This window comes from Psammomys obesus, unplaced genomic scaffold (assembly GCF_907164565.1).
Source record: "Psammomys obesus unplaced genomic scaffold, mPsaObe1.curated_primary_1811, whole genome shotgun sequence".
Lineage (NCBI taxonomy): Eukaryota > Metazoa > Chordata > Mammalia > Rodentia > Muridae > Psammomys > Psammomys obesus.
In genome coordinates this window covers 56,522,799-56,547,495 of record NW_026585895.1, presented here as the reverse complement: position 1 = coordinate 56,547,495, position 24,697 = coordinate 56,522,799, and the positions used below count along the sequence as shown (strand labels likewise).

General features: G+C 46.6%; 1 protein-coding gene across 1 annotated transcript in view; it reads left to right on the top strand.

The window, feature by feature from the left end:
* The window catches only part of Cacna1b (calcium voltage-gated channel subunit alpha1 B), a 159,361-nt gene that overhangs the window by 131,353 nt on the left and 3,311 nt on the right, over positions 1–24,697 (top strand). The window contains exons 35-45 of the mRNA XM_055599901.1: positions 201–345; positions 3,105–3,232; positions 9,502–9,598; positions 12,272–12,380; positions 17,387–17,494; positions 17,984–18,096; positions 18,738–18,865; positions 21,469–21,604; positions 21,830–21,946; positions 23,785–23,989; positions 24,242–24,486. Coding sequence (XP_055455876.1) covers positions 201–345; positions 3,105–3,232; positions 9,502–9,598; positions 12,272–12,380; positions 17,387–17,494; positions 17,984–18,096; positions 18,738–18,865; positions 21,469–21,604; positions 21,830–21,946; positions 23,785–23,989; positions 24,242–24,486 — 1,531 coding nt within the window. The remainder of the gene's footprint in view (positions 1–200; positions 346–3,104; positions 3,233–9,501; positions 9,599–12,271; positions 12,381–17,386; positions 17,495–17,983; positions 18,097–18,737; positions 18,866–21,468; positions 21,605–21,829; positions 21,947–23,784; positions 23,990–24,241; positions 24,487–24,697) is intronic.

The window sequence follows — 24,697 nt, the reverse complement described above, 5'->3', positions numbered from 1 at the left end:
GTAGATCACTTCCATTGCCTTCATAGTAGTCAGTTTAGAAATTTGCTGTCATCCAGGTTCTGCATGCACATGTGCAGAAACCCAGAAGAGGTGGTTCCCTTTCCCCAGCTCTTCCAAGGGCTCTGCTAGCCAGGCTCTGGGTTTACTGGACAGCTTCCCCTGGGCTTGCCTTTGTGTACTTACAGCTCTCTTCTTCTCAGGAGTGCTACTGGGGAGGCCTGGCATGAGATCATGCTGTCTTGTCTGGGCAACCGGGCCTGCGACCCAAATGCCAATGCCAGTGAATGTGGGAGCGACTTTGCCTATTTCTATTTTGTCTCCTTCATCTTCCTCTGTTCCTTTCTGGTAAGTCTTTTTATGCCCCCCCCCCCATGTCTGCCTATCTCAGGCCATCTTCTGTTGGTTCCTGATTTTAACCCAGTCCACATTATATGCCAGTTCTATGATTACAAACTTTGTCCATTGTGGTAATGGAGTTCACGAAGCTGTGTGCCTAGGATAATGAGTAAGTGACACTAGGATTAGGTGTAAAGGTTGGTGAGCATGTGTAGTTCTGGGAACCTTGGAGCAGGAGCAGGAAGTTATATACTTGATAGCTATAGCTTGGCTCTGGATTCTGTTTGGACAGTAAAGAATGAAGCTGCAGAGGGAGCAGGGAGGCTCTTGTGGGAGACAGTGGCTGAGAGGTTGAGTGAATTGGGAAATACTAATCTACAACTTTAAGGTAAAGCTGATTGAAGAATAGAAAAGAAAGCCACACTCTGGAATTTCTAAGCAACAGGTGTGAGCCCTCCCTCTGCTAAATACATGAAGCTTTCCAGAAATGGGTCAGAAGTGAGTAGAAACACTGCACAGATGCTGAGGCTGTGTCTTCTGTGTTCATGATGCATGGCCCAGCAATGTAAGGTGTGTGGCTGAAGGAATATGAATCATTTGAGTGCTGCTTAGAGGTGCAGAGTCTTTGAGCTAGGAAAACAGCTCAGTTGGTAAAGTGCTTGCTACTCAAACAGGAGAACCAGAGTTCCTTGCAGCTATGTGAAAGCTGGTACTTGTGTGTAACTCAGGTGCTGAGGGGAGCCATGGCATAGAGCTGACTGGATCCCTGAAGCCCAGTGAGTATAGCAGAATCAGTGAGCTCCAGGTTCAATGAGAGACCCTGCTTTAAAAAATAAGATGGATACGTGATTAAGAAAGACACTTGAGGTCAAGCTCTGGCTTATATGTACACATATCCACACAGAAAGCCCAAGGCCCACACGAGAGAACAAGAGCAAGTGCATAGCGCTTATGCATAGAAGTGTTCAGAACCCACATGAAAACAGGAGCAAGTGTACACAGTATACACAGGGAGAAGAGGAGGAAGGCAGATTGAGCCTGCCTCACACTCACTACATCTCTGGGAAGAGGACCCAGAAATCTGAGTCTTTTTCTTAAAAATAAAAGATTTACTTATTTTTAGTATTTACTTATTTAAGTATGCCTCACAGTGTGTAGAAGTGTGTTCCCAAATGCCAGAAGAGACCATTACATTCTCTGGAGCTGGAGTCTCAGGCAGCTGTGGGCCGCCTACATGGATGCTGTAAACCTAACTTTAGTATTCTGAAAGGGTTGCAGGTGCTCTTAACTGCTGAGCCATTCCTCTAACACTCTCCCTTTTATGTGTGTGTGTTTATGTGTGTGTTTTTATAGCTATGTGCATGTTCGTGTGGGTACGTGTGCATGTGGAAGCCAGAGATTTATGTCATGTATCTTCCTCAACTGCTCTCTTATTATTATTTTTTTTGAAACAGGGTCTCCTACTGAATCTAGAGTTCATCAGTTGGCTAGGCTGGATGGTCCATGAGCTTCACTAGTGTTGGGCTTACAGATATGGGCTTCTGTGCCTGCCTTTTACATGGGTGCTGGGAATCCAAACTCAGGTCTTCATTTTCCTGCAATGGGCACGTTACAAACAGAATCATCCCTCCAGCCTGGAATCTAACTTTTAGTGAGCTATTAGGTCACTCTGTAAACATGAAACTTTGAGTAGAAAGTGAAAACTGCTGACATCAATGAAAATTAATAAAAGGAAACTTAATTACATGGAAAAAGACATCACATGTCCATGAATTGGAACTTAGGATTTTATCACAATGACAGTACTCACACAAGTGATATGTAGAAAATACAGCAAATAAAAATCCCAGTGTCAGCCAGGTGTGGTGGCACACACCTTTAATCCCAACACTCAGAGAGGCAGAGGCAGAGGCAGAGGCAGGTGGATTGCTCTGAGTTTGAGGCCAGCCTGCTCTACAAAATGAGTCCAAGGGTAGCCAAGGCTGCACAGAGAAGCCTTGTCTTGAAAAAAAAAAAAATCTCAGTGCCTTTTTTTTTTTTTTTTTGTAGAATAGGAAATCCTCAAATCCATGCTCAATTGCCAAGAAATAGACAAAACAATCATGAAATATGAACTTGAAGGATTCATCTTTCCCAACTTCAAAACTTTAGCAGAGTGCTTACCTAGCACTCACAAAGCACTGGGTTTGATTCCCAGCATGGCATAAACTGGGTGTAGTGGGTGCATACCTATTAGTCCAACAGAGGTGTAGGATCAGAAACTTAAGGTCATCTTCCACTATATAGCAAGTTCTAGGCCGGCCTGGACCTCAAACAAAACAATAGTAACCAAAATAGTATTGTTGGATTTATAAGCCAGCCAAAGAAAATCAAGTATCTAGACATAGTCTAAATGGCCAGTTAGTTTTTATGCTCATTTATTGTTTCAGATTGATAAAATAGGCTTATTGAATATACTGCAAGGGGCAAGGGCTAGGCAGTATGAAAGTACTGCCTATAGTCTGGCCAGTTCATTTTGACAGGAGTGCTTGTAGGGAAATGATTTTCTGTGTTTTAGTTTTTCTGTCTTTTCAAGAGTAAATTTGAGATTTGTGGATTAAGAATCCTTGAGACTGAGGAGACATTAGTAAGTCCCAGCAGGTCTTTCCTTATCTGATAAGAGCGACCTCTCCTGTCCAGATAGCTCCTCACTCAAGCTGTGAACAGAGCTCAGGGGCTAGTCAGAAGGCACGCTGTGGGAGATATCACCTTTTCTTCTTGTCCTGCAGATGTTGAACCTCTTTGTTGCTGTGATCATGGACAATTTTGAGTACCTCACGCGGGACTCTTCCATCCTAGGGCCTCACCACCTTGACGAATTCATTCGAGTCTGGGCTGAGTACGACCCAGCTGCGTGGTGAGTGAGCTCCAGTGCTCTCTGGTCCTCAGGGTTGTCATTTCCTGTGGTTCTCAAGACAGGGCCAGGGTGGATTTAGATAGTTCCATGTGCATGTCCTCCTCAGGTGTTGGTCTGAGGCCTAGGGACTTAGCCAGTTTCGTGTCCCCCTTTCAGTAGCATGTTCCTTTTGACCCCATGCCTCGGTATAACTCTGGGTCAGAGACACAGTCTTTGAGACCCTCAATATGGTCCTCAGGAGAGTGCCTATGCCTGGGGGTCAAGGAACATTTCCAGGGCTCTTTGCACAGACGTGTCCTGCCTTCTCCCAAGGCTTGTCTTGTGACAGAACATGGAGGCCCAGTGGGGGAGGGTAAAGAGACTGTGGAGGTCCAACCTAGACCTTGTCTCATGATTAGTGCTCAGAAGGCTTTAAGAACAAATTAATATGTGGAGTTTTTGTTTTTGTGGCTGTTGCTGTTGTTTGAAGTATTGGGGTTGAACCCAGGGACATGTACAAGTTAGGCAGGGATTGTACCACTAAGCTATACCACGTACCATAATATGGGCTTTGAAAGTTCCCCTAGATGGACTTAGTTTTTTCTCTCTGCCATTTATTTTGGGGACAGGAGCCAATGCATATGTCTGTTCCCAGGCCTAGTTGTTTGTGGTAGGCAATGGGTGGAGTTATATTTAAAGCAGAGCAATTGGGAACGCCTTACTGTGGCTTAACCTTTTTAATCAAGGCAGAAAATGGTTACTGGGCTACACAAATGAAGGGTGGTTTGTTTCTAGACATCAGGGCCTCATGGAATGGTCTGAAGCTGTGTTCCACAGAGAGCACTGCATAATCCTGTCATATAAATCTCCTGTGCCAGAGAGCACACCCAGGAGGGCAGGCAAGCAGGACATCAGGACTCTCCATCTGTGCGCTTCTCATTCCTTCACCTACTTGGTCACCAATTGATACTTTGGCCACTCGTTTCATTCACTCACACTTTCCTTCACTTTTTCTCACCTGTTCTCCTGTTTACTCATACATTGTGTTACTTTGATTTGATTCGGTGATTGTGTCTCAAAAAGCAGCTTAAGGGGAAAAGTTTGTTTTGGCTTATAGTTTTAAGAAGGGATATAGTCCAACATGGAGGGAAAGCATGGAGCCAGGAGCATGACATAGTTGGTCACAGTTGGAAGAGATGAATTCAGTTTTCCTTTTATTCAGTCTGGTACCCCGGCCCTTGGAATGATGCCAACTGCATTTAGAGTGGGACTTCCCATCACAATCCAACCTAGACCTTGTCTCATAGGGAGGATGCTCAGAAGCTGTCTATTGGGTGGTTCTTGATCCTGTTCCACTGACAGTCACTGTTAGCCATCACACCCACACAGTTACTTGCTCAGTTATTTTTCATTCACTAATTCACTTATTCCTGGGGTTCTCAAGACACGGCCAGGGTGGATTTAAACAGTTCCATGTAGTTGCTGAGGGCTCTTCCCTGTCAGTTAGGATGTAGAAGAGGCAGAGATGAAGAGCATTGGCTGCTGGGGTTTTACCGCAATTGTTCAATAACCATGCTGTGAATCCCTGAATGGATGAGTGTTCACTTCCTATGCCCTCGGGATGAACAAGTAACTGTAGCTGTACGCAGCTTCCCACCTGTCTCTGACTGCCTCTCACAAGTCTGTGTTCAGCATTTTGCCATGAGGTAGTCAAGAGAATGAAGTCAGGCTCCTGGTGGAGATCCTGCGAGGTGAAATCAGGATGGATGTTTAGGTTTCTAGGAACCTTGGTTTCAAGGAAAACTTGAGGATATGGTCAGATCCGTGCATATAGTTCTGCTTCCCAAGCTGCTCCTTGGCTTCTGCTTTGTTTTCTTAACCTGATGTTGAGCACAACAATGCTCAGTAAATCCAGGGGGCTTGAGGAATAGTTGGCTTTCTTCTGCTGGGCTAGATTCCCATTGCCCTGTCCTTCCGTATCTCCTCTGCCCCTAGAGATGAACAAGAAGACTGCAGTTGTATTCAGTTCCCCACTTGCTCTTGTCTACCCCTCACAGTGTGCATTTTGAGGTGTTGCATGAAGTTGTAGTCCTAGGAAATCCCACAGTATTGCATTAGGGCACCGGGACACAAGTCTCTTCTGTTGGGACTGTTTGGACTGACATCATCTCCATGTATGTTTTCCATTTATATGAGAACTTTTCAGTTTTACATAGTCTACAAGCAGCAGCAGAACCACTTATTGTTGTTATTGCATATTGTACTTACCATCTTTCACATTGTAGAGGATTCTCATATCTGTATATCCATGTGCTTTCCCTATAATGCCCAAGACCCTTCCTAAAATGCATAGGCCCAGGGATATTGCACTGGCTCGTGGTCAGGTATGTCACTGAAGTGGGATGCAATGCGGGGACTGGACTTTGTCTACAAAGGGCAGGGGAGACTCCCACTGCAGAATTACTCATCGGTACTCCCAGATCACCCTGGCTATTACCTGAAGAGTCAGTGTTATTTCTGGAATAACTTCCCAAGAAGACCAAGTGCTGCAGAAAAGTGATGGTCTGTAGAGTGCAGTGTGTTGAAAGCCAGCTGTGAAAGAGAAGCATCCCCTTAGTCTGTCTGACCTGCACGCCCAGTTCCTACCATCACTTGTAACCCAGAAAGAGAACAATGTGCACTGTAGTGCCTAGCAAGTGGAATTGGCCCGAGTACGAGTACAGCTATGAGATCATGCAGAGCGAGAGTTCAGTCTGTGTTCCAATTCAAGAGTTGGAGAACTAGGGGCCCATTGATGTCATGAGCACATTAAAGAGATGGTGAAACACGAGCCTTGTGGCATAGGTGACACATGGCCAGAGGACATCAAGGATCAAGCAGCCCAAAGTACAAGTGCACCTGTGAGCTTTGAGGCTGGTGCTGGTCCCCTCCAGACTCCTGCAGCTGGATAACTTGACAGTGTACCAAGACAGGTTAAAGTTGGTCCCACAGTTTGGCAGGATCACTGCAAGCCTGCCAGGTGCCTGTCTTTATATCCCATGTGACCACATGGTTTTCTCATCATTTTGGTAAAACTTTGAAACCACACACAAACTGTCAAATCTCCTAACATTTGTGTATGTGTATGCCCAAGCACAGATGTGTATGAGCATATGCATTATGTACATGTCCATGAGCCTGTATGTCCAATGCATGTGCACATGCAATATATATATATATATATATACACACACATGCACATGTAGGCACATGAATATATTTTGTGTACCCATGTGAGTTTCTGTGTCTGTATGTGTATGACAGACTGTGTTTGTCTGTATGTGTCTATGTATGGTAAGTATACATGTGTGTTCATATGTGAGTCGTTACATGTGTGTATGCACATGTTAGGTGTCATTTGTGTATTGTGTGAACTTGTACATGCTGTGGGATACTAGAAAGGCATGGGCTCCTGGTGGCTAAAGCTGCCTTTCCCTTAGCCTCCTTTTTGTTGCTTCAATATTGTGTTGAAGCATGGAGACTCAGAATGACCATCACTCATATATTCATCCATGTGTTCAGCAAGAATTTCCTGAGCATCTGCTGTATTCTGGTTCTGGGGTCCCAAAAGTGAAACAATAAGGAGAATTTCAGGGCCATAGCTTGAGGCCAGGACATTTTTGAGGAGGGAAGATCACATGCTTCTGAGCTGTACGAAAGGAGGCAAGATGAATTGAATGCCAGGCAATTCTGAGGTAGGTCCAAAGGTGCGGGAGAGCTGCAGAGATTGTATTAGGCTCAAGTGAATGTATTAAAACTGGGAGAGATTGAAAGACTTTGAAATTTGAGTTAAACAGGTAACTTTTTTTTTTTAACTTGGTAGACAGTGGGAAAGCTTTTGACTATTTGGGGAAAATACATATTCTGAAAATATATTCCAGAAATAATAGGATTAACAGTATCATGTCCATACTTTTCCACTGGTATCATATAATGGACTTGATGAGTAGTTGGCCCCCTTGTAATTGTCCCTAGGATCCAACAAGATTAGCAAGTATGGGTGAGGCCCAAGTAGAACTTCTTCTTATCTAGAAGTAAACTGGGCATGAACGAAACTGATTGGACCGAGAAGGTAGTGACATAGGAGAAAGAAGGGTCAGTGGCGACCAAAGGGTGTCATTGCTAAGAGGAGGGCTTCTTTGCTTGGGCCAGCAAATTTCATGATGTCAGCATGTCCAGGGAGATAGGGAAAACTGAGAGGCATTTAAAGGTATACTTATGAGTGAGATTTTTGCATCTGAGAAATGGATGGAGTGCATCATGGCAGTGAGAGCCAGGGTCAGAGGAAGACATGTGAAGAAGGGTCTGGCCTTCAGGAACTGAGGGAAGGGACAGACAGCAAGAGCATGGGCACGTCCAGCTGAGACTGCTCAGTGCTGGGCCTGTGGGTATAGCTGTTTATTCTGTCTTGACAGATGTTCTGAGTATTTTCTGCCTACCTTCACTTCTAGGGATTATCTTGGGGCTGACACTTTCTGGGGAGCATAAACTCCAGGTCCCACTAGGAAGTAGCCTGTTTAGCTGTGCCCCTCACCTCCACCTCACAGCTCATCTTCCATTGCAGACTGGGTGGGTGGGTGGGACGGGCTCCATCATGCCTTGTTACCATAACCTGTGACATTTCCTTTCCAGTTGCCGGATTCATTATAAGGATATGTACAGTTTGTTGCGTTGTATTGCGCCACCCGTTGGCTTAGGAAAGAACTGCCCTCGTAGGTTGGCCTACAAGGTTTGCAACTTCAGAGCCTCCATCTGACATACTTCCCTGCCCGAATCGCAAACACTGCACACACTCCCTGCCTGACTTGGGAATGATGACACCTCACCTTCTCTTTCCTCTGTCCTGCCCTGCCCTGCATTCCAGCATCCTGGATGCTTTGGTTCCCTGTCTTATCTCCCCAAGCCCTCCAGCTAGCTGGATGCAGGCAGCCTTCAAGACAGTGCCCAAGGAGTTTTCTGGCCTGGTTGGGCCGAGTCTTCCAGGACCAGCTGGCTGGGCAAGGGGGGATGAGGTTGTAGAGGGATGTGGGTGAGACAGGTCCTGCCTTTACCAAGGAAACAGCCATCACACCCAGCCATCACAACAGCATTCCCGCTCTTATGGGTGGGCTGATGGTCAGACAGGCCAGAGGCTGAGAGCCCAGAGGAGAAGTATGTATGTGGGTGCAAATAAACAAGCAGTTGTCCCTGTTGGTCAGAAGACGCTTTCAGGTCCCTGGGGGAGGGAAGAGTGGGAACAAGAAAGAGAAGCCCTCCTGCGTCGCTTCTGGATTGATGTGCTCAGCTCAGGGAGAAAAGCCCTGTCCTGAAACTGTGAGCGGAGGGCAGGGTCTGGGCAGATATGCCCTCTGGAGAAAGGCTGGACTCTGCTGTGTCTCTGAGACCCCAAGCCCACAGGCAGGTGCTCTGGGGTAGAGGGAAGCCCCAGCCTCTTGACTTGGGAAGATGCTACATCAGCCCCAAGATGCTGCTCTGAGTCCCCAATCTTGGGTTCTAGGCCCCACAAGGGGCACATCCAACCTGTTGGTCCCAACCTGTGCTGTCAGAGGCACCAGTGGCACCAGGCCACAGCTTACTCAGCTCCTCCCTTCCCGCAGTCTCCTTCCCATCCAGCCCTGACCTCAGCAGCGGCCTGCCCTGGGCTGGCCTCGGGCGTCTCTGGGCTTGGAGCTGACTTGCCCTGTTAAGTTTAGTCCTCTAAGAGCTTTGGGACTCCTCTAGTTTTCTAGTCTGTTGTAGATTTTTCTCCACTTTAGCCTCTGGCCTTATTTGGAAGCAAATCTGACCTGCCTATTCAGGCAGGTGAAGCTGCTGCTGTGGTTCTCTGCAGTAGCAGTCCCATCTCCACACAGCCTGGCCAGTGCTTCCTGCATGGTGAACCAGCTCTTTCTGATTTGGCCTTGTCTTCGGTTCTAAAACAGTAAAGTCAGAAATTTATAACCCAAAGCCGCCCCGATGCAGCCCTTCCTCACCCCTCCATGTTCATTAGCTCAGATGTCACCCCTGCCCGCTGCCCTGCATTGGGCTGCTATGAGGAGGTGAGGCTGGGGGTGGGGCAAGCAAGGGTCAAGTCAAGCAGAGATTCCCTCATTTTACTTGTTTTGATTTGGGGCATTTACCCGACACTTTGGTTAACTGAATCTGTTTTCTTGTCTGCTTCCTCCCCTGCCCGCTCCCTGCTCTACCCCTCCTGCCGTGTGCCTCTCCTGTGGACCACCCCACTATGCCTGGCCTCTGGAACGGGTTTCCAGTGGGCGCATCAGTTACAATGACATGTTTGAGATGCTGAAACACATGTCCCCACCTCTGGGGTTGGGGAAGAAATGCCCGGCTCGAGTTGCATACAAGGTAGACCTTGACCCTGCACTGATCCTGCACCCAACCCAGGAGCTGTCTGTGCTTGGCTGGGCCCATCTGGGCCTTGTGCAGCCCGCAGAGCACCCATGGGCTCTCGCCTGCATTTTTAGAATCTGTCTGGCTGTCTGGCTGTACCTGGCTGCCTTGCCGCTGCTCCCTTTACCACCCTGAAACCCTTTGCTCCCATTTCAGACAGAGGGAGTTGTCTTTGCACTAACCCCTGATACCCTAACTGGCCTCCCCTACTGACATCCTTGAGAAGCTCAGGACAATGGAGCCAGAATCGTCTCCACCTCACCCCTGCCCTTTTTCCTCCCCTTACATTGCCTTCCTAAGAATGAGAAGACCAACAAAATAACGTTTTGGACAGAGGGTGCTTTATTCTGGGCTTGGACTACCCGGCTACCCCACTCCCTGTGCTCCTCTTATGGGTAGTCATCAAGTCTTCAAGGTCTTGGGACCTCTACAGGGCCTGTGGGGCCTCTGATGCTTATCTCTTTCCCTGCCCTTCTTCCCCTACTAAGCTCAGCCTTGTAGGCATTTATGCCCAGCTGCGGTCTTCAAGGGCTTCCTTAGCTTCCCAGTGGGAGGGGTGCCTTGATATTGAACAGGAATGGGCGTTCAAATACCCTTGGGTGAGGGTCCCAGCTTCAGGAGTTGAAGAGTCGCAAATCACTGAGTCATGAGGAAGGAAGTGAACAAGGGCACCCCCTAGGCCTCCTTCCTGGCCCGGCCACAAGCTTATTCCCACTGCAGTGCTGGTGAGCACTCCCAGCCCCCACTGCTCCCCACTGAGCAGTGCCAGCTGTGTTTACCTCTGTCTGAGAGAGCTTTCTGCCAGCTCCTCCCTCTTTGGTTCACTGTGCTCTGTCCATATTCTGTCTCTGTACCCCATTCTAAGTTTCTGTCTGCCACTTCATTCAGTGTAGTCTGTGGGAACCAAACAGCTCTCCCACCACTCACAGATGCCTCTGGGTTCTTCCTGACATTATCTGCCCCCAACTAGCATGTGTGTTGAAACTGCAGAGGCCCTGCATGCTTGCATGTCTCTATCCACAGGAGGGAGAGCTCTGTTCCTATGACACCCAGCCAGGCAGAAAGGCAGGCAGGAAGGGTTGTGTCGCCCTTTCTAGCCATGCCTAAGGATCTTGAGGCTCAGGGTGTGACCAGACCAAAGGAGGCTTCAGGGTAGGTTGCAGATGGCTTGGGTCAAGGTGAGGAGGGCCCAAGAGATGCTTAGACACTGTTTCTGAAGCTTATTTGCCTTGGTCTCACCACTCTGCTTCTCTGAGATTCCATTTCTCTCTGCCCTCCATGACTAGGGGCAAACTGGTGGGAGCCATTGTTAGTGTAACTCTTGGTGTCCTGGACAGACCTCCCCCTCTTAGAAATAGTTGCTTGCTCTTCTCTCATTCCCATCCTAACTCCCCTTCCTGGAAGAGGAATCCCTTGGCCTCTCATACTGCCATCGGTGCTGGTCTGCAGGGATGCCATGCTCTGGGAAGCAGGTTTTTCATGGTGTGTAACTAATGTGACACGTGAGGTCCTGGTCCTGTAATTGGATGTGCCCAGTGGGGCTTTGCCAGCATTAATAGGACAAGAGCCTACCTCCTATTTTCTGTACCCCTGTGCCCCTCCATCATAATGGAGATACAGAACTTTGGGGCAAGGTACTATGGGCTGGGCTGTGTGGCCCTTCCACAAAGAAGGTCTTTTGCCACAGGGAGAAACTCATGTCTCTAGTTTTCTTCCTGTATAGAGGACACAGTGGGTTACATTAGTAATCCTGGGGTGTTTTTTTTTTTTTTTTTTTTTTTTTTTTCCAACTAAGTGTTTCTCAGATGTAGCTGAGACCTGTATCCACATTGAGGCCTCGGATGTTCTTGGAGCCAGAGGCTCCTGCAGTGGCTGAGTCTACCCAGAGGACTGTTTCAGATACATCCATGTTTCAAGATTTTTTTTTCTCTGAAAACCAAGAAAGGGAGCTGACCACTCATGGAGATGGGAGAAGAATGAGCCTGAGTTCCTATGCTGTTCCCTCTGCTCTAGTCCCTAGAAGGTCTCTTAAGACTCTTCTTGATGCATTTACCTATGAGGGTGTCTGTCTTCAAGTATCATCAAGTGTTTCTTCCTGGCCCTGCTTTGTGGTTAAGACCTGAGTTAAAGCAAGAGTATTTCTCTTGAGGAATGCCCCACTGGGACAGGACCCCAGAAAGGCCTCTTGGCTGCCATGCCTTGCCCAGATGATCCAGTTGCAGATAGAGAAGGACAGGTAAGCAAAGTCACAGGACAGGGTCCCCATATATTTTGTAGGCTGTCCCAAGGAGTGACACTCTGCCTTGTATACTTCTTCCTCAGCCAGGACCACATCTCTGTGTGGCATTCACACAGTAGGCATTCATTCAGTAGGCAAGATTCAGGCTCCTGGCCTGGTTCCTGCTACAGCCTTTACTTGGATTTCTGTTCTTCTCTAGCCAGGAGAATTTCAGCTCAGATGAGAGTGGGGTCCGGGAGGAGAGAATGCTGGCAAAACTTCCACCAAACCAGCTTTCTTGGACCAGGCACCTGCCGCGACCACTCTCAGGAAGCCAAGCCCAAATTCTAGTTCTAGGGTGGGAGTGACACTGACATGCTTGGCCCTGATCTGCCCCTGCTCATCCCCAGCGCCTGGTTCGCATGAATATGCCCATATCCAATGAGGACATGACGGTACACTTTACGTCCACACTGATGGCCCTCATCCGGACAGCACTGGAGATCAAGCTTGCCCCAGGTGAGTCAGGTGGCCTTGGGAAAGGGAGGGCACTGGCCAGATAATCCTTACCAAGTTTACTGCCAGCCTTGGGTAACTAGTGAGACCTCCTGTTTCAAAACAAATAATACAACATATACACAAAAGCACACAGGCAAGCATGAAAAAATAAAATAATCTACTTAGACATGTAAGGAAGAAGTTAAAGGGATGGGCTTTGTCTGGGGACAACTGGATAGGTTTACCTGCTCTATTGGGCACTGACTGTTCCCTTGATGATTGCATTAGCACTGTAATGATCTCATATTTAAAGAGGAAAGCAGCACAGTGAAATGCAGTCCTTTGTTCTAGGTTGTTCCATCCAGGAACAATAGCCTGACCCAATCATGTTAGAGAGGCAAGGTACTAGAGGCTAGGCTGTGAGTACCATCTTCTCCCTCCTTTCCCTTCTCCTCTACCAGGGGGACCCTACCCCCTTCAGTCTGTCATCTATGCCATGAATTTTGTCTACTTGTGTTGTGAGGAGTGGAGGCCAGCCCCATTTGTACGCCAGGTCCTATCTTTTCTCATCACTGCCCTAAGGATGTTAACCATAGCTTCATCCTCTGCTTCTTGCTTGGTTGGTTTGTCTCTGAGGCTACTTGTGTCAGTATGTAAGCACTCTTACCATTCCTTTCTTTAAAAGGCTTGTCTTTTACCCCTCCGTTGATGCTTCTCTTTTTCTTCCTTCATAGGAACCAGTTCCCCGAGGGACTAGTCTGTGGTGATTTTTCTTTGCTAGTTTTCAGTCTGGCAATTTTCAGTCTTTGTCCTGTCTGTGGTCTTCCTTGGCTTCTACTTCCTGTGTAATTTTTTTTTATCTGTTTTTGGCTTCTCTGGCCCTCTCTACTTCTGAATTGTGGGTATGCCTCTATCATCCCTCTTACTGTTGCCACTTGGCTTATTCCTTGTATATATACTGAATCCTAATCTTACCGATTTCTTGTAATACATTGAATTCTAATCTTACCCATTTCTTATTGTACATAGATTGAATTCTGAGCTTGTATTTTCAGTCTAGACAAAAATAGCACAAGTTATTTCATTTACACCCAGAGGCTCTGCAGGAACTCACTGACTTGTCTAGATCTCGATTCTGGATGATTCGACATCCTTCCCTGGCTCCAATGTTAGGAACTCTGTTCTTATTGCTCCCTGACCAAAATCTCGGAGTTACCCCTTATTCTATCATTTCTGGTTCATTTACATCTCCACAGTGATCTCAAAATGCACCCAAAATGTATTCACCTCTACGTCCGCCCACTCTCTGCTCTCCCCAGCTGACCTGCAGTTGTTCTTCCTCTTCAGTCTGCCGTTAGCTTCACAGCCAGGTTAAACACCAATAACAGGAATACTGGTAAACCTCCAGCTAGGGCAATCAAGAAGAAAAAAGATGCAGATCCCAAAGCAAAGAGCAGAAGAGGTATCTCACTGCAGATCCTATTAACAGTAAAAGGAAAGCAAGAGTGAGCATCATGTCAGTGACAGCGACATCTTAGGAGAGATGTATGAGTTTTTTGACGATATAAACTACCAAATACATTTAAGAATAGAAAATCTCAGGGCAAGTGTTATAAATCACTTGATAAATCCAGAATTCATATAAAAACTCTAGGCATCGTGGTATGTGCTTGTAATTCCAGTACTAGGGATTTGGAACAGGTGGATTTCTTAGAGTTTCTGGCCAAGCTTGTGAGCTTCCAGCTCCCGAAGATGATGCCGAATGTTTTCCTCTGGCCTCCACCAAAGAGGTGCCTTACACAAGCACCAGCATACAGGTACACTTGCACCCTCATAGCCACATGCAACCCACATATATGCACACACGCATAAAAACAGGGGAGAACCTTAGTAGTACTTATCTCTTAGATAAACCGATAGCAAACAATCTGCCAACATAAAATTCCAGGCCTAGATGACTTCATTGATGAAGTCTATCAAACATTTCAGTGAGTACAGACTACCTAGATTTTAACAGGAAATAAAAAAGGGAATATTTCTCAACTTATTTTAAATGTACTTTATTCTTATATAAGAAACAAAGATATGACAGGAAATAATACAATCTTACTTTAAATGTGAACATAAAGTTCTTCAATATAATTTTAGTGAACTGACTCTACACATAAAAATCTTCAGTACAATTTTAGCAAACCAAATCTATCAGTACAGAAAAGAAGATAATATATGCTGACATTGTCAAGGTTTATTCTGGTCGTGGAAGGCTGATTTGGTACTGTAAAGCTCAGGCAATATAACTTCCTGTGTCAAGCGACAATAGAAACTGAATGGTATCTTAACAGCTACACAGGAAAAAAGTGAAATCCAACATCCATTCATGCTAAGAATATTTCTATGTGGAGTTGAATTAAATGAAATATCTAATAAATATATGATAAAGGATATCTATAAAAAACTGTAGCTAATTAATATTTAACATAGAAACTCTTGTGAAGTCAGGACTCGGACAATGGTGTACTGGAAGCTCTCATTTTCTTCTTAAATTAATTAATTTATTAAATTTAATATTTAATTTACTAAATTAAATTAATTATTTAATTTACTAAATTAATTAAGAATTTTATTTTTTATTTATTGCAATTTATTGACTTTGTACCCCAGCTGTAGCCCCTTCCTTGTCTCCCCTCTGTCCCACCCTACCTCCCTCTTCTCCCTCTACGTCCCTCCCCTAGCCCACTGATAGGGGAGGACAGCTCTCCTTTTCAGTGATGTACTTGAGGCTCTATCCAATTTCATAAGATAAGAGAAAGAAGCAAGAGCAAGAAATGATGAGGGAGGGGAAATATGATCAAAATATATTTAAATTTAAAAATTGTTTTAAATAATAAAAATGTAATAAAAAAGAGCAAGAACTGAAAGTGCCTGCGTTCGGAGTTGATGTCTTTATTTGCAGAATTTCCAGTTTGTTTTTAAAGTTACTGAATGTGACAGGTATACAAGGCTGACATACAGAAGCATTGGTGTTCTGTGTGCTAGTGATTAACAATAGAGATTTCTTTGAAAATAACACCACAATTTTTCTTGAAAAATTTTCTTGAAAATAAGTGCAATATAGTGTTTCTGTATTGTGGATAACTCTGAAACCCATTTGTATAGTTTATCCTGTGAGTTTATAAGAATAAAGTATTGTTATAAATTATAATTTATAATAAATTATAAAGTATTATAAGAATGAAGCATTTATAAGAAGAATAAAAAAAAGACCTAAATAAGTAAGAGAAGTCTGTGTGGTGTTCATGGTTTAGAGTCTGTTGTAGAGGAGCTGTAACAGCCTTAGCTTTACCCTAATCAAGATCACTGTCATCAGATAAAGTCCCAATAGATAAGTCAATTCTAAAATTTACAGAGAAATGCAAAAGAACTTGAATGGTAGTTTTGAAAAGAAGAGCAAGGTTAAGAAGCACATGCTTCCCAAGTAGCAAAGGCAATTGATATGGAAAAGATGGCATCTCTAATAAGCAGTGCTTTTTAAATTTAGACAGCCATTTGTAGAAGGAAATATTTTTGACTCACAATCAGTTTAGAATATGTACTAATTTTCTTGTTGCTATGACAAAATACCTACAAAAAGGAAGAATTTATAAGTGGCACATGCCTGGAATCCCAGCACTCAGGAGGCAGAGGCAGGCGGATCTCTGTGAGTTCAAGGCCAGGCTGGTCTACAAAGCAAGTGCAGGACAGTCAGGGCTACACAGAGAAACCCTGTCTTGAAAAAAAACAGAAAAAAAAAAGAAAGAAAAGATAAAGGGTGGCTATTTTAGCTGACCCCCGTAGGGGATATAGTCTGTCCTGGTGGGGAAGTGTAATGGGAGGGGCCAGAGGCAGCTGGTCAGACCCTCTGGAGTCAGGAACTGAGAATAATGTTAAGTTCACTGCCCTTTCTGCTCAGCCCATGGCCTGCTGCTGCCTAGATTTGGAGTACATCTTCCCTCCTTCACAAACATGCTCAGAGTTTGTCTTCAAAGTGATTCTAAATTCTGTCACAGGGTGCTGGCTTGAAATACCGCAGACTGAATAGCTTGCCCAGGAAATACATTTCTCAGAGTTCTGGCGACTATGAAGTCCAGTATCGAGGTTCTGGCAGGGTGGGTTTTATTCTGAGGGCTCTTCTTGCTGTGTTCTTTCACCACTTTTCTCTTGAGGACATAAGGTGAGAGGGTTGCAATATTTCCGCACTTTTAACATTTAACTCATTTAATGATAACTCTCATCTAGGCTTTTCCAGACACTGGTTCTTTGACTTCTGCGCAGGAATAATGGGAATGTCTTTCAATAACACATATCTTGACCTCCTACAAAACTTAACTTGAAATGGGTCATAGATATATAAATTTAAAGTGATAAAAACTTAGACGAAAAAAATTTGGCAACTGAATAAAGTGGAGATTTCTTTATAGAAAGATGCTTGAATGAGGGAGGTTAAGTGTGCTTGCTGCTCAGAGTGTCAGACTTTGGAACCTAGTAGGTGGTTCATAAATAGGATCTGGTGACCCTTTCTTCTGGCCTCCATGGGCAACCCCTACAATCACATACAACATATGTAAAAAAATAAATTCATGAACCATACAAGAAAAAATTAATAAATTAAACTTCATCAAAATGAAAACTTTCATTCCTCAAATGATACTTACGGTGGTTGGATTATAGTTCTGTTGTAGAACATGTACCAGGCCCTGGATTTTATCCTACACACACATGCACATGTGCTACACACTCACACACAGACACACACATACTCTTTCACACACGCACACGTACACACGCATGCACACTCAGCTGCACTGCCTCCAGGACTACTGTGCAGGGAGATCTAAGTAGTCTGCAGGTCAGTGTGTCTTCATGCTGTGTCTTCCATCCTGCCTTCCCTCTACTCGTGCCTCCCCACTCACTGTCTCCAGTCTACCTGAATGAGGGCCTGCAGACTGTGTCTCACTGCTGTCTTCCATTTCTCTCTTGTCCTGACCCAGCGGGGACAAAGCAGCACCAGTGTGATGCTGAGCTGAGGAAGGAGATCTCTTCTGTGTGGGCTAATCTGCCCCAGAAGACTCTGGACTTACTGGTACCACCCCACAAACGTAAGTGGAGAGGGAAAGGTACTCCCTGCCCCATCTTCCCTGTTCCCCAGGGATATGGGAGTCCAGCGAGGGACTGTGTTGCCTTGGAGAGGGCCCCCTCATCCCTCTGTAGCCTAGCCATGCTGGGTAGCACAGGAGCCATAAGATCTGACCCAGGGCCTCCTGCTTTGAGAATATAGCTCACAATTTAAAAAATGCCCAAGGGAATCCTAGTATGGACACAGAGAAGAGGTGCTCAAGTCTGAGGGCCTCGTGTAGGGATGCTTCAGTCCCACGTAAGGCCACAGGACTAGTTAGATGCTCAGAGTGTGATGTGTTCTTATCCTACCACTCCTGTGGCTGAGCCCCATAGCCACTCACCCCGGGGAGTTTCTTGGAGTCTACATTGGGATAAGGGAAAGACCCTGCCTTCTTACCAGCCAAGTTTTCTGTGGCTTCTGTGTCCTCCAAACCTCTCCCTCTGGCTCTTCTCTTTGCCTGCACCCTCAGCTGATGAGATGACAGTGGGGAAAGTCTATGCGGCTCTGATGATATTTGACTTCTACAAACAGAACAAAACAAGCAGAGATCAGACTCAGCAAGCTCCTGGAGGCCTGTCCCAGGTAGAGTTGTGGGGTGTCTACGGCTGGGCGAGACTCAATGGCAGAGCTGCCTGCTCTCCATTAGGTGCTTGCTTGGGAGTGATGTAGAGCATTGAGTGTGAGAACTGGTTTGTAGTGGTGAGACTGAGGCCCTAGGCAGTGTCAGTTTTCCTGTGGTCGTCAGGAGAGGCTGTGCTGTATCAGAGGAGGGTTGTGCGGGAGGTATGAGGCACATCTTCCTGGTGCTGTCACAGCCATATCTTCTGTGGCCACCACATGGAGGTTCTGCTTGGAAAATTTTGTAGACATACAGAGCTTCTGGTGATGTTTACTGGACCCAGGTAGCAGTCACTGTGAACTGAGGATGAAATGAGTGATTCTGTAATATGACCAGCTGCCATTCGTGTAGATAGAGAAACTGAGGCTCTGGGTTAAGTCACTATGGGGAAAACTGAGGAGATACTACAAGGGTCTCCCAGCCTGTCTTGTTCTGTTTGCACGTTCCTCTTGGGAAACAAGGCAAGATCCAGGCAAACAAAAGGTTCTGTGCTGCAAAAAAGGAGCCAATGCTGTTCTGAGCAGACAATGGATTCTGGTTCGTGCGATAACAGGCTGAGGTCCTCCGGCACAGGGCTCTTCTCTTCCCTGTTCTCCTTTGGTAGATGGGCCCTGTGTCCCTGTTCCACCCTCTGAAGGCCACCCTGGAGCAGACCCAACCTGCTGTGCTTCGAGGAGCTCGGGTTTTCCTTCGGCAGAAGAGTGCCACTTCTCTCAGCAACGGAGGTGCCATGTGAGTGCCAGTGGGGAGAACTCAAGACCAGGTGTGGGGAGGTATCTGAGACCACACACTGTCTGCTCTCCATGCCTTCTGGCCTCTAGCTCACCTCCTGAAAAAAAAATGACGGGCTCGTCTACAACCTGAACAGTCCTCTGAGGACAGGAAGTACTTCTAGGGATGAGCTCTGGAACAATTCTATGTCTGCTCCACCCATGGGTGGCACAGACATTTGGAAGCTGGTAAAGATTGCCGCTGCTGGGCTTTTCTATCTGCTGGCTTCTGTGGTGGGCTTTGAGATTAGCTTCACAGTATTTGGTGGATAGCACCGAGCTTGGGCAGATGGCTGTGTTACTCCTGAGGTGATAGCCACTGCATGCACCTCTCTCTTTTAGCTTCTGCTGTCACTGGCTTCTAATGCCCATGGGCTGTTAAGACATTTTGTTTTGTTTTGGTTTTGGTTTTGTTTTTACTTGAGCTCTCAAATACCTAGACAATTCTCAAATTATCAGATTCATAGACAACTATAAATCTGATCTTCCTGTTTCCTCTGAGTCCCGTCCCCCCCCCCCCCAGTTTTCCATTTTGGTTTTGATTTTTAAGCTATTGCATATCATAAACATTTTGGGCAGTGTTTCTTGACAACAGATTCAAAGAGTTAGAGATCAAGGATCACATTTCTCACCCAAGGCTGTGGATAGGCTCTGGGCAGGGCTTATTACATATGGAAGGCCAGGCTCTTTCAGCTTTCCTGGATAGCTGGCTTCCAGGTATCAATCTTTCCTTATCTGTTGGCGCTAAGGGACTCACCACTTCATATTGGCCCTGAAAATGGCAAGAGACCAGCATGCAGACCTCTGCTTCTGTCTCACAGGCAGAACCCCTATCAGCATGACACAGCCAGGCCCAAGTTCATGTTGTGGGCAGTAGACAGTGCAGAGGGGAGCCTCTCTGCAAGTGCTATCAGAAGTGGCTCCAAGCTGAGGAAGTCCATCCCAAGACCCGCCACACAGAGCCCTACAGACATCCTCACAGATATGCTTTCCCTTGTAGAAGTTAGTTAAGGTCCCACTTCTGCATTTAAAATTAAACATACTCTGAGCGTGTGTATAAGACTGTATAAGAGGAAATGTGTGTGTGTGTGTATGTGTGTGTGTGGTATGTACAGATGTAGATGTAAGGGGGAACACGCCACTGTGTACTATAAAATTGGTGCTATCTTCAATCTGATCCAGGCTTCCAGGAGGAAAATAAGATTCAGGTACTTTGATGATTATAACCTCTACATAAAGCCGTTAAAGCTTTCACAGAAGGTCAGTGTCTTAGGGTTTTATTGCTGTAAAGAGACACCATGACCACAGCAACTCTTATGAAGGAAAACGTTTAATTGGGTCTGGTTTACAGTTTCAGAGGTTTAGTCCATTGTTGGCATTGTGGCAAGCATGTGTAGCATGCAGGCAGACATGATGCTGGAGAAGTAGCTACGAGTTCTATATCTAGATTGGCAGGCAGCAGAAAGAGAGAGAGTGACACTGGGCCTGGATTGAGCTTCTTCAAAGTTCTCCCCCAGTGACACACTTACTCCAACAAGGACTACTCCAATACCTCTGGTACTGCCACTTCTATGAGTTTGCGGAGGCCATTTTCATTCAGACCTTATAGTCAGAGAGCACCATATCCCATTGTTCTAGCAGTGGAGGGTCTGAGCTGTGCTGTGACCTCAGGAACTAGCAGTGAGCCAGGGTTTAGCCTGGCCCCCTCTCAGCTAGAGCTCCTCTCTGGTGTTGCTTCAAGAGTCATTGAGGCGAGATGGCCTGCAGTACTCGCAAAAGACAATTGGGTGATTCTTGTTAAAAATGTCCAGCAAGGCAGAGATCTGGCCTACTGTCTGAGTACACTGTGTGCCCAGGGGTCATGCCCTATGTTGAGTGTGCTAAGCTGATCATGATTAGGTGTCACCTGTATGATGCAAGTGTAGTGATGGCAGAGGGGCTGCCTGGGAAGAATCAGCACTGCGTGGACTCTTTCCCAGAACATGAACACTTCCAGGTCCCATGAGGAATAGGCATGCTGTGAGGGGCAGGAAATGAGGGCATATATAGTCTGATAATTAGGAAGTGAATAGAATTGTGAATAGGTTCTTTGTGGTGGAGAGTTGGGTATAAGGAAGAGTTACTAGCAAGAAACTCCTGAGGAGAGGCCAAGGAAGGGTCCTGGAGTTTCTTTAGCTGTTGGCTACTTACTATTCACCACATAGTTACTGTGTGGCCTTGTTCCCTCACACTGTGATCTGTGGCAAATGCTTAATGCCCATGTCACAGAAGAACCAGTAAGGTTGAAGAACCTGCTAACTGTCCCCAGACCAGGGAATGATGGATCTGGCTTTCCTCAGAATAAGTGTGTTGTGTCCTTTACCCTGAAAGTACTGTCTAGCTTGTCAGCATGTTGAGTCCATGCTCTGTGATATACCTTGGTTTTGGGGCCTTGCTGGAGCTCCTGTGCTGAAATGGGTGGGAGGTCAGGGAAAATGGCACTGACCCTTATCTGCCAAGACTATGGCTGGTGGAGATTCCTAGCAATAGTAGTGTTCTAACCTTGTAGAACATTTATTTCTCCAGACAAACTGAGGAAAGTGGCATCAAGGAGTCACTGTCCTGGGGCACACAGAGGACCCAGGATGCACTTTATGAGGCCAGAGCACCTTTAGAACGTGGCCATTCTGCAGAGATCCCTGTGGGGCAGCCAGGAACCGTGGTGAGCCCTCCCTAGAGTGGTTGGATGAGATAGGGACAGGGAATGTTCGACATACCAGGAGCATGTAAGATGGGGGTGTGTGAGATGGGGATGAGGAAATGAGTTGAGGGTGGGGTCACATGTTGTGGGTAGTGGATTTGGGTCAGGGATTGGGGCAGGTAAGATAGGGGTGAGTGGGGTCAGATAGCTCTGTGATGTGTAACTTAGGAGGCTGTTGTCTTCCAGGCTGTGGATGTCCAGATGCAGAACATGACATTGAGAGGACCTGAGGGGGAGCCCCAGCTTGGGCTGGAGAGCCAAGGCCGAGCTGCCTCTATGCCTCGCTTGGCAGCAGAAACACAGGTATGTTATCTCAGAAGGGTCTGGCTGGAGAGGATGGCATGTTGATGGAGGAGAGTGCTTGATGATGTACATTGTGAGAGGAGATTGGGGTAGAGAAGCAGGTGACACCTGGAAAGCCTGCCTGAAGTCACCTGCCTGTGTAATTTTGGATATCTCTTGCCCTTGGGTGACATGGTGCCTACCTTCCCAGGACAGTCTTATGGTCAGAGACAAAGAGGCATTAATCACTGTGTTCTGCAGCTTTGGTGTCTTCCCCCAGCTCTGGAGCCCTAGTTCTAATGTCTCCTAGCCCTTATCTCTCAGACTCTACTGTCTTCTAGGCATTAGTTCTCTGGTGCTCATGCTCTCAGCTCTGCGGTCTCCTGCTCTGTTGTCCTATCTTCTCCTCTCCTAGGATCCTACTCTAGGGCTAGAACAGATACTACAATCCAGAAAGTAATGCCTTGTCTACCTTTTTGCTGTTTGAGGCTCTGGATAGCTCTTCCTGCTCTGTCCCTGAGCCTCTATTCCTTTTTTTTTTTTTTTTTTTTTTTTTTGCCTCTTGTGAGGTTTTTTTCTCATTAGGCACATTTAACCAGGAGCCAGATGCCTAACTTCAGAATCAACAAGCCCCTTTCTAAAGTCATAGGGAAGACTCTGGCATTTCCACTTTTGAAGCCAAGAAGGGGCTACAGGTTGATGATCAAAGTCTTTAGTGCCTACCCAATGTGGTTCTCCTGGCCCTTTCCCTTCTTCCTATGATCATAAATATATTTTCTGTGCTCTTTATTTTCACCTTTCTGTCCTCTCCACTGGACAAATCTTCCCTTCAGTGTCTCTACATGGCTGTAGCCTACAGTGCATTCCAGCCCTTCCTTCCTTCTGCTGTTTTCTCCTGTGCTGTGGCCCCTTCCCCATAGTGTCACAGCTGAGGGACTTCCTTCTAGTGGATAATATTTAAGCTCCACAGCAGTTTCTTTTCATAGGTCCTGATTTTCTATGTCATAGTTGGGGTGGGGATGGGGCAACCTAAGAGTCAGTCCTCTGGATGGACCAAGAGAAATCATCCTCATGTAGCCAGATGTCAATCACACTAGGCTTCCTCAATCAAACCAGCAGCCCTGGCAGGACCCATGCAGCCCAGCTGCCAATCTTCCTTTCTGGAGGGATGCCCCACCCACAGACTTCTGTCCCAGATGTGGCTCCTTCTGGCTAGACTAGGTCTTGATCAGGTTCATTTTCTCTGTCAATTAAAGAATTAAAAGGTAGGAAAAAAAAATCTCACGCACACAGGAAGCTTCACACAGGCAGCAGTGAAGTCTTCTAACACTGCAGACAGCAGCAGACTGAAATCTGCAACAGAAAAGAAGCCTTTATGGGATGAGAGACAGATACAAGCTGCAGACAAGGGAGTGGGAGAGTGTGGGGTGGGGTGGGAAGGGAAGATCCCTGGAAAGCAGAGGGGACTCAGGAAACTGAAAAAAAATCCAGACTCTTTGACAGCTGAAGTTCTTTTTTTTCTTTTCTTTTTTCTTTCTTTCTTTTTTTTTTTTTTTTTTTTATCTCTGGAGTTTTCCTCCCCTAACTTAGGGTTAATGGTTGGTTGGCCTACGACTATTGTATAATACATCCTGATCTGGCCTGTGGAACTAGTCCATCAGCCAAGAGAGCTGCTGGAGGGAGACAAAAAACTCACAGGGTCTTGGTTTTAAGCTGCCATGCTTTTTGTCTCAGGTCAGGAGGGTGAGGAAGAAGTTAACTACCTTTTACTGGTCCCTCTCCCTATCTGTCTAATTCCTACTCTCATCCCCTGGCAACTGAGGCGGTAAGTGTCCTCATCCCTTGTTCTTTGTCTGCAGCCTGCCCCTGATGCCAGCCCCATGAAGCGCTCCATCTCCACACTGGCCCCACGCCCCCATGGGACTCAGCTTTGCAGCACAGTCCTAGACCGGCCTCCTCCTAGCCAGGCACCACATCACCACCACCACCGCTGCCACCGGCGCAGGGACAAGAAGCAGAGGTCCCTGGAAAAGGGGCCCAGCCTGTCTGTTGACACAGAAGGTGGTGCGTGTCCAGGGTCCAGGGAGCCTTATGCATGATTATAGTCTGATTTGGGATAGGGTCCAGCAGTTCAAAGGTCCATTTGTCTTCCTTGGTGTTCCATGTGGTCCCAGAATCTGCCCATAGCAGAAGAGGGTATGAGTGCCAGTTCTGGGGACTAGGCAGGGCCATTGGTTACCTAGGGCATTGAGTCTGTAGGCCTAGAGCAGCCCTGCTTTGGACTCAGCTGAGCTAATCCCTCTCCTCCTTGGCCAGCACCAAGCACGGCTGCAGTATCTGGCCTGCCCCAAGGAGAAGGGTCCACAGGCTGCCGACGGGAGCGGAAGCAGGAGCGAGGCCGGTCCCAGGAGCGGAGGCAGCCCTCGTCCTCTTCTTCAGAGAAGCAGCGCTTCTATTCCTGTGACCGATTTGGAAGCCGGGAGCCCCAGCAACCCAAGCCCTCCCTCAGTAGCCACCCCACATCTCCAACAGCAGCCCTAGGGCCAGGACCCCACCCACAGGTAACCAAACAGGGCAGTATGGTTCATGTATTCCAACTCTGCTTTCCCCAGATCTTTGAGCTCCCTCTGTATCTCTCGCCCCGACTCTATGCCTGCCTCTCTAGCTGCTGTGACCCTAGATCAGTCATGTCAGTTGTCCCACATTTGCAGCTCTTCTTTATTTTCTTCTCTGACTGTGGACTTGATTGGTGTGTCCCTCCTTTCTGCTTCC